Source organism: Lycium ferocissimum, unplaced genomic scaffold (assembly GCF_029784015.1).
Source record: "Lycium ferocissimum isolate CSIRO_LF1 unplaced genomic scaffold, AGI_CSIRO_Lferr_CH_V1 ctg638, whole genome shotgun sequence".
In the NCBI taxonomy this organism is placed as follows: Eukaryota; Viridiplantae; Streptophyta; class Magnoliopsida; order Solanales; family Solanaceae; genus Lycium; species Lycium ferocissimum.
This window is the reverse complement of record NW_026726335.1, coordinates 193200-203272: the sequence shown is the minus strand read 5'-3', so window position 1 is coordinate 203272 and position 10073 is coordinate 193200. Positions and strand designations below refer to the sequence as shown.

The 10073-nt window shown below is 34.1% G+C and overlaps 1 protein-coding gene and 1 long non-coding RNA gene across 2 annotated transcripts; one reads left to right on the top strand and one right to left on the bottom strand.

Moving 5' to 3' along the window:
• Nucleotides 1-874: 874 nt before the first annotated feature.
• Nucleotides 875-6504, bottom strand: LOC132045264 (DNA-directed RNA polymerases II, IV and V subunit 11-like). Its single transcript, XM_059435821.1, has 8 exons — nt 6484-6504; nt 6026-6087; nt 5862-5952; nt 5202-5215; nt 4324-4343; nt 4197-4255; nt 3287-3382; nt 875-1114 (listed from the first exon to the last, which is right to left on the bottom strand). Exons 1-8 carry the CDS (start codon nt 6502-6504, stop codon nt 1082-1084), a joined length of 396 nt encoding a protein of 131 aa, XP_059291804.1. The 3' UTR covers nt 875-1081.
• Nucleotides 6505-8889: 2385 nt separating this feature from the next.
• Nucleotides 8890-9791, top strand: LOC132045247 (uncharacterized). The gene is made up of 2 exons (XR_009412377.1): nt 8890-9059; nt 9599-9791. It is a non-coding gene; the product is annotated as an uncharacterized LOC132045247 (long non-coding RNA).
• The last annotated feature ends 282 nt before the right edge of the window (nt 9792-10073 follow it).

Sequence of the window (10073 nt, the reverse complement as noted above, 5' to 3'; positions counted from 1 at the left end):
TATTAGACTCACTTATAATTTGTTTTTATTTTCATAGCAATTCTTTTAACTCACTTATCATTAAGGCAAAACATCTACAGCATGACTAATTTGTCCTTATTTAAAATTTTAGTCAGTAATTTATTTTATGAATATCTTTTTGGAAACTATCTTCTTCGTTTAAGCGCTTTTAATAGTCATTTTTGTTTCTAAATCCTTATTATCTCATATGGCATTTTTTTTTTATTGTTAGTTAGATCCTCCAAAAAATATTGTCATTGTCGCACTAATGTCAGGTATATCAAAATCAATTTGGTTCTGCATTAATTCTTCAAGTCAGTGGTTATTGATAAAAGCTAAATGCTTAATTAGAACTGATCGATGAATGATCTTGTAGGCAACATGATCTTATGTTTTGTCTTGCCTAATTGCTTTCTTAAAACTAATCAAATTTTGGCCTTAATTATGGTCATATCTGATGATAAATGCGTATCTACTATTATCATTGCAATGCAAGTTCCAGATTTGTAACAAAAAGAAATTGAAATTGTTCAGTTTCTCATCTCAAAAAATATATCATTTCATTTGATTTGATACCATACAACAACATACCCAACATAATCCCACAAGTGGGGTCTAGGGGGGCTAATGTGTACGCAAAACTTACCCCAACCTTGTAGAGGTAGAGAGGTTGTTTCCGATAGATTCTCGGCTCAAGGATTTTGATACTATATGAATAAGAAATTTTAAGTAGACACACGTTAACATATACTTTATCTCTATATAAGAGTGTTTTTTAATTGTAGAAACCAGAAAACTTCATTTAATTAACAGTTTTTAAGACAATTGAAAACCAAACTAATCCAAATAGACACCAAAAGCATGCCAAATAACAGTTTAAACCTGCACAAGCATTTTCTGAACCTAAACTTGAGGCATATAGCAGACCTCAAAGTATCAAAAACCGTAGTTGCCGGTTGAACAAACATACAAACAACATTTACATACGTACCAAGATTTGAACAAACCAAACTCCTAGCCTACACCGAACCAGGAAATTTTAGGCACCGGTTGTTGAGAACCAAATATCACTGTTGCTGGATTAGTAGTCCCTCGTGTGCTTGGCCAACTCAGTCTACAGTCGAGAAAACAAACTAAACATCGTTAGTATGAACGAGTAAAGAAATGTTTCAAGTAAAAATAATTCACTGTCACCATGCGGAAAATGAAAATGCAAAATCTGAGACAAGCCAATAGAGTGACTTCAAAACTTATGAGCTGGACATTGCTGCCCGTTAGGAAGTCTTTTGGACCATCTATAATGCTTCTTCTTCCGACGAACTCAAGTCTCCAGATAGTAAGTTGCTCAAAGATATGTAGGAATATTTTCCCATACAATGACCGATGGACAGTATTGCTAAAGCAAAGGGTAATATGAAAAACACACAGTTTTTTAGGGAAAAGGAAAAGGGAAAATAGCATCCCCTGACAAGGTGTAGGACTCTGCAACAATAGAATCAGCAACCCCTTCTCCATAACCAAGCTGAGACTGGACCATATCTAAAGATAGCTTTGGCTTGTTTTGAACTATGTTGCCCGGTTCTTCAATTATGCCGATGGTTGTGTGCCGGATCCTCCAAAAGTAGTGCATTTTTGGAGGATCCAACATGGACGCGACAACATTTTTGAAGCGTCTAAGCAACGTAGGTTTTGAAGCTTCCCAGGGGGAATTGTTTGTGGATGACATTCCTATTCTAATTAGTGATAAAGGATTACGCTCCCTCATCTTCACTATTTAGCTTTCACCCTGCTCATGGTTTTATCAACACAAACAATTCAGAATTAGAGAATCATAGGTAAAATGCAAAGAACTAATTTGACTTTTGTTTCTTTCTTCTGATATCCTAACTTCACGATGCAAAATTTTCATTGATCTTCTCAAATAATATGAAGAACCTCTCACAAGATTGAATTATAACTTAATAGCCACGGATACGTCTTAAGTCCCTTCTATATACTCTCTCTCTCCGGAAACTCTCCAAGTTAGAAGGCTTAGGTTAGTGTCAAACTAGCCAAAGGCAAAGACTTCACGGCAAGAGCTATCATTCTCTCACTATTTCATCTTTCTTTTCCAACTAGATTCGATCAGCTCTTTTCGCTCTAACTGTTGTCATGGTGGATATAGAGATTAAATGATTGTTTTTTTCAATCTTCCCACATATGGCTAGATTTTGAAGGTTCTCAAAGTTTAATGTTCTAGAAAACGGAAAAGGAGGCCAAAGAAAGAGGACTTTTCACATTCTCCCTTTCATCGTTTTAACCTTCACATAAGTTGGAATGAAGTCTATAAATATTGTTTATCTTTCCTATGGTCATCGATGACTAAAGCAAGTGGTGGAAGAACGATAACCCAGTCCATGGTCACCAGTGTTCATTTCTCAAAGGTTCAAGACCTACAAGGCTTATTCAAGGCATAATTGAGCAGCTTCTAGGACAAGGTCATTGATAGCAAAAATAAGTGGAATCGTCCTTCAATAGCAATAGGGAGGGAGAGAATGGTAACAACTAACAAGTATTTTTTGTTTGTTCAAGGGTTTATTACATTTTGTATCATTAGGAGGTAAAAGGGAAGACAATCATAGCGACAAAACTGGGCATGTCGGTGCATGAAAAAGGAAAGAAAATATTAAAGAGCTTCTTTGAGTTTGAGCTGTCCCGACATGAAATTTCAATTGAGTTTTTGAATCAGAGTTTCAAGTTCGAGCTAAGAAATTGTAAGAACTTCAAGATAAGAGCTTATCTAACAGGTTGTCTTCCCTATCATTTATTGTATCTCAAGAAGGTAAAGAAGCTCAACTCATTTCAGAAGATGCAACAATTTGCATCCAAACCCAGCTTAGAAGTTAGAACCGTAGCATTTCATAATATAAAATGAAGTAAAACACTACTTAAATGATTTTAAATTGATGCTTCCTCTTAAGTACAGAAGAAGGGGAACCATAAAATCCAACCCAAAAAAGGAAAAGAAAAGGAAAGAAGTAGAGATGAACCATACAAATATTCAAGTAAAAAGTAAACTTGTAAGGATACAAGCTGCATTATCTATTTATGATTTTCCAAATATTTAAAAACTTCCAAATATATGTCAACTCTTTTGATATTTTCTTCTTATAACAATGAAACATCACTGAACATCTTGACATTCAAAGCCAGAAATGATGCATGCATTAATGTTAGAAACACATGATAGTACAAAGACAAAGTCTACTTGAAACAAGCTAGACTAAAAATTAAAAGATAACTGTACCTCGAACTGATTCTTCAAATGATCAAGTTCCTTATCAAGATCATTTATAGCCTGGTTATATGCCTGCATAGGTGAGGACTGGCTTGTTGTTTGAATCTGCAAATCAAAGAAAGCAAATAGGTCAAATCCGGAGAGATCAAAGTGCATAAACAAGCAAGGTTGCAGTAAAACATCATAATATCCAACAGACAAAATTGTAAACTAAATGGATGACACATCTTCCAGCTTCCATAACTTTACCTTCCCACCCCATTAATACAGCTTGTCCAACTCCTCTTATAAGGATCAGCCAAACAACCCTATCATTCTCGTATTCCTCCGTCTTCGCGAACACTCATGACCCTTCTTTCCATTACTCACACCTTTAAAACCGAACTAGCTTGAGTCATGCTATCTTTCAATCCTTTATGAGCAGTATAACAAGCTACACTCTCTGTCCTAATTTATGTGGCACAATTCGGATTTCGAGAGTCAAACCTGTTAATTTTGACCGGGTATTTGGACAAAGAATCTTTAAGTTTTTTGACATAAAATTTACATATTTGGAAAGAACATAAAAAGCACTATAAGTCACAATAATTGACAATTCAAAATATTTGTGGTCAAAGAAAAAACTTGTTTGAATCTCGAAATCTAAAAGGTGCCGCATAAATTGGAACGGAGGGAGTATAACATTCCCTAGTTGCTACAAGTCATTTTTGTTTTATTTTCATACTCACGAATATCACATATCATGCTATACAGAGTTAGTCTTACTTTTAAAGGCATTGCAATTTTTTCATTCCACCTTAACCTACTACCTCCCACCTGCACAATTACGTCTGCCAACAGAAATCCATTGACCACTTGGCCACAACAATACGAGCTATAAAACAAAAAACAAAAAAAAGTGAGGAAATAGGCACAATACCCTAAGCAAGATTTTGTACTGAAGAGGATGAGGCAACTTGTATCCAAAGAACAGACATTCTCATCCCTATGTACTGTCGTTATTTTCAAAAATCATGTCAATATTACAAAAAAAATCAGGTCATTACCAAGAATATAAGAAAAATACCTGAAAATCCAATAGAAATAAGGGATTTTCAAAATGGAAAAGGGCCAAATACACCCTTGTACTATGAGAAAAGGGCCAAATATACCCCTCATTATACTTTGGGGTCAAATATACCCCTGCCGTTATACTTTGGGGCCAAATATACCCCTCAACCGTTAAAGTTAGCCAAGGTGGACATCCAATCCTACGTGGCTGCCACACATTTGATGAGATGGATGCCACGTGGCATGCCACCTCAACACCCCTAACCCATTTTACCCTCCCCTATATTTGTTCTTCCGCCACCAAAATTTTCTTCCCCTCCACCACCATTGCCACCATTACCGCCACCACGACCAACTCTCCATTCGTCCCTTTATCTATTAGTTAATGGATCAGAACCATATTTTGACATAAAACATAACATTAGATAGTTGTTCAGATGCTTGAAACAGAAGAACAGTGATTGTCCTTAAGTGTGGATAATACCAACGAAGACTACTTTACCTGGGGGTTGAAAGTGGAGTAGAAAGGATATTCACCAAGAAAATCCCAAAAGAGAAACATCGAAGAGAATTCTTGTCCGAACGAAAAAAGGCTTCTATTGGCTATATACTGAAGAAGAAACAAGAGTACTTGTTGTGGACTAAGAATAAAAACCCATCAGGATCCTTTTGTCGTCCTCTTCCTTGTCTCCCAATTATGTTCTTTTTTATACCATAATATATATGTAATGGTTCATATTCACCATACTGTGGGATTTCACTGGGTATGTTATTGTTGTTGTTGTTGGTTCATATTCACCAATTATGAAAGAGATCAAAAGAAAACTCAACATTATGTTTGTGGCCCAATATACAATATTATACAACACCATACCTGGGTGGAAAGCTCTATACGTAATGTATCAACCTTTTATAGAAGTGTATAATAGTGTACAAAAGGTGTTTATACACAAATATGAACTAAACCGCATAACAAACTCAACATATGAGTTATGTGGCGTAAGTATTTTCTCCCAGTATACATAGATTGCCTAAAAATATTTTCCTTCATACCACCCACCCCATCCCATCCACCCTCACCCCAAGCAACACAACCACCCACCATCAACCTTGTATAAAGATTATAAAAAGGTGTTTATACACAAATACGAGCTAAACTGGATAACAAACTCAAAATATGGGCTAAAGCGTGTAAATATTTTCTCCCAATAGACATAGAGCATAAATTTCCCTAAAATATTTTCCTTCACCCCACACCACCCACCACTACACCACACTCACCCAAAGACCCCAAACCACCCCACACCCCAACCCTAAACCAACTCTACCCCCATCACGCCCTAACGGCCTAACCCCACACCCCCCACCTCACCCACCATCCACCTCAGCATTTAAAAAATTTGGGGGAGGGGAGGAGGAGGGGGGGGTGGGGAGTCAAAATTTCTCATTTTTTATAACATTTATAAAAGTAACATAAAACTTACAATAGAAATAGACCAAACAAAAAAAAGAGAGTAATTAGTGTGTTCACTTACATGCGAACAATGTTGCCAATAGTGTGGTCTTCTCTTTCAACAGTAAATGTAGCTGCATTCATTATCTTCGTATCCCTCTCATACGAAACCCTAACCAAAAAAAAAAAGTTACACCCATTAAAAAAAGAAGGTAATAAAAGTATGAGAAAAATGAACTACTTACTTTTTTACGCCTTCTGGTACGACAAATCGCTCATAACGATACGAGATTCGTATTTGTACTCGCTATTGCTCTTCTTTCATTTTTTTTTACTAGTTTTTTTCGTTGTTCTTCGTCTTCGAACAAAGCCCAATCCAATCCATAGGTAAAAATGTCCGTTCTTTTCTATTTTTTTCTAGTTTTAATTTTGAACTTTGAGTGGAAAATATCCCCGAGACTTGGATTTTTAGCTTGGCAAAAAAACAAAACAATCCAATCCAATTAGATTAACATGTCCATGAGCCCAGCTCAATCAAAAAACAAAAAATCACAAGGCAAAGCAAAAAATTTTTTTTCTTTTGTAACTTTTTTTTTTTTTTGCGTAGATTGTCTTTCTTTTGGGGTGGTCTTTAATTTTTGAACGCTTTTTAAAAAAAAGACTGTAGCTAAAAATATCCCGAGATTACAATCGTGATTCGTACCTCAAAGTAGGGGAAAAACATTTGGTCAAAACAAAAAATCGCAAGGCAAAAGTTGTTGAAAATACCCCAGTTACTCGGGAAAAACCCTTATAGTCAAATTTATAAGATCAAAGGTTTGCCTTTTTTATTTTTTACTATGTTGGAATTCTACAAAAGTTACTTTTGCTTGAATAAGTCTAATTTTGCTAAGAAACCCTACCTTGCGATTTTTATTTTTTTTTTGTGATTGAGCCGGGATTCGAACCCAGAACCTTGGGGTATTTTAGGTGAAGGACAAAAAATTAAAGACCAGCAATTTGAGGGACAAAAATTAAAGATTACAAATTGCCATCAAATTTTGGCTAGCGTTTTAATAGTATTAATTAAACTTTAGCCACTTTTTAATATGAAAATTTAAAAAACTCTTAAAACTTTGGATATTCACCATGCAACTTGAAGTACAAGACTATGAGAAATGTTCTTGGAGTTAAAACTGATACGATTCAAATTTCAAAATAAAATATGAAGTTTCAATTTTTATCCATTCATATTTTCGAAAACTTTCATGTGTTTGACTTTGAGTTCATCTTTATAAGTTCGCACTCTAGAATTTTTACTAAATTCCTTCCAGGGTCCTAAAATCTCAACCGTATGAGTTGAACTCCATAACATTGTCCCGGATTTCGATAGAGGTATCATCAGAGAAATAATTACTATACTAATAGGAAGAGTTAGTTACTTCTATGGTCATCCAAACTATAAAAATTACCTAGTAAAATTACTTTTTTATAACAATATATTTACTCATAATTTACTTTTTTCCTCATCAGAACAAAATTCCCAGATCATACAAACAATTAACTCATGATAAAAGTGGACGAAATTGGAAAGTCATATATCCCTTCCTAGATATTTTTTCTCTTTGTTATATTGCAAAAGGACTCATCAAATAGCAAATGAACATAATTGGTTGTCAAATTGGATGCCAAAATTAGTCAATTCAATTTTTTTGCGGCGGAGAAGCATGATAAATAATTGATCATGATTTTTTTTTATTTGTTTTAGAACAACAACTAGGCAAGTGCAAATTACTATGCATTTGAAAATGAACGATTTTAATCATGCAAGTTCCATATGTCTAGAAAGAATTTTCAAACTATGATCATTTTTGTCTGTTGTAGTGGTATCTAATTACTTTGATCAAATAGTTAAATTTGTATTGAAAGTTAAATAAGGTTAACCACAGTTGATAGTAATTTGATAAAAATGGTTGAATTAATACAAGCAACTTACTCAAAAATTGATAAAGAAATAGTAAATAAAAAGAAAGAGTGAACTTATGCCAATTATGATGAATAACAGTAATGGACTTCTCCTTTGCTAAGAATGAACAAGAGCTTGATGATCAAATAATAATAATAATAATAATAATAATAATAATAATAATAATAATAATAATAATAATAATAAGTAGAAAGTAATCAAGAATAGTCTCTTCTTTTTAGTGAGTATTCGATGCCCAGGTATACAAGTGAAAGTACTATTTATAGGTATTTGGTCCTGTCTGGTGCCTTTCCCGTTGTGAGTAGGTAACGACAATCATTAATTGCTGAATTAGTGATTGTCATTTAATTTCTTGATTAAGGTCGTCGAAACCGTTTCGCCGTTACTGCATTAATTCTATTTAATGCGTAATCAATAGGATCTCGTATGTTGTTCATGTTGATGTTTTCTTCGTTGACCATGTCGTCGGTATTAGCTACCTCTCCGTAATTACTATGCTCGGCATTACCGTTAGGTCTTTCTACGCCATTGCCTTAACTAACATGTGTCAGCCATATGTTGGTCCACGTGTTAGTTGCAATTTTTACTCATACACTAGCCTTTTTTTGAAAATTACAAATCTCACATTTAAATGAGATTTACATGTAAATTTATTTCGAAAGACTTGAAAATATAAAAAGTTATTTACACTAACAATATATATAACATAAACTCGTCTAGGATAGGATTAAATCACAACATAGATATAGATAAATCCCAAAGAAACATCAGAGATTATGCTAGTCATAATTAGGCATGTAGTAATACAGTAATACAACTGTTACTGGTTGACTTTTGGTTTATCATAAAACCCACTGACATTAATGTGGGGTTAAATTTTAATTAATATATCAAAATGCAGATGATATTTCCTTAAAATTCACCATTTAGCACGTTGTTGAGTTAAGTATTTCTCTATCTTTAACTAAAGATTTTAGGTTCGAGTCCTAGGTATGAAGTCGTCTTTGGTAGGAAACTTTATCCCCTAAAACGGAACTTTCAAGCGTGAATCTGGATTATTCGGGACCTAAAACAAGTAACGAACACCCAGCAAGAAACCAAGGAAAAATACCATCATTTATTTGTCTAATATGGCAATCCCACTTATTTTTGCCTCATTTGGTGGGGTTCCCATTTCTAAATTAAATAAGATGAATAGTAATTACGTGATCTCTAGCTAGATTCAACTATATAAACAACGTAAGAAATTTCATATACCTCACAGCAAATTAACTTCAAATATATATCCTTTAGTTCTTCTTGTCTTTAGCCAGGTAAGATTAAATTTCATAGCATTAGATAGGATATCTATTGTGCCATTATAAGAGAAGAAAATCATCCCGTCATGCAAACAATTTTTTTGGTTAATTAAACGATGCTTCAAGAAAAAGAAACCACGTAACTTAGGGGATTCTTATTTGATAAATGATACTTTGAGCTTGGAATAAGTGTGAAGAGATTTATGATACATCTTTATTTTTTTTTAATTGTTTTGCAACAAACAATCAAATTATCATTATATTTTATTCCCTTTTCTACTTGTATTTCCACGAAACTGGAACAAAACTCTCGTGCTTAATTAAGACATGATAGTTGAAAGGCGTATCTTAATTTACGTGGTTTTTCTTAGCCAGTGTGTTGATGATCCATAAGCCCTAATTATTCCTTTTTTTTATTATTATGGAAGTTATCGATAATCATGTTCTTATATATCTTTACTACAAAGGCATAAATTCACGTTTTTTATTAGTTGCATAGTCTCAATATACGACTAAACGTATGGTTTAATTTATTTATCATTCTTGATTCGCAGGGTACAAAATATGAAGGGTGCAATAGTTATGAGGTTCATTGTGGTTGTTTTAGTCATATTGGTGATGACTTCTAGCTTGGCCACGAGCAGGAAATTAATCGAGAATAAAGAAGACGATAATAATGGTGTTTCGCAGGAAGGAAGTAGAAGTGTGAATAATCACCATTATATACCTAGGCAAGACTTCAACAATGGTGGTGGGGGCGCTGTTCCTAAAGGATCAAGGACATGATACAGATCGATGCTGGCAAGTTCTAAAGCTACTAAATTGTGCGGAACCAAGCTATTGTGTTCTGTCGAACTCAATAGCTTTCGGTTGCTCTTGAAGTTAGATAATTAATGTATATGCTTGCACGGTTGTGTATTTTAAGTGGTACCTAAATAGAAATAATGGTAAACCTTCATGGTTGTAGACTTGAAGTAGCTACTACTAGTAAATATGGTACTGACTTTAGTGTTCCTGTTTTTGTCTAAT

Coding starts and splice junctions, on each gene's coding strand:
- LOC132045264 (XM_059435821.1), bottom strand. CDS start 6,504: ATGTTTTTCCCCTACTTTGAG. Junction 6,088..6,483: donor TGTTTTTCCCCTACTTTGAG/GTACGAATCACG, acceptor GAAGAGCAATAG/CGAGTACAAATACGAATCTC. Junction 5,953..6,025: donor GTACCAGAAGGCGTAAAAAA/GTAAGTAGTTCA, acceptor TTTTTTGGTTAG/GGTTTCGTATGAGAGGGATA.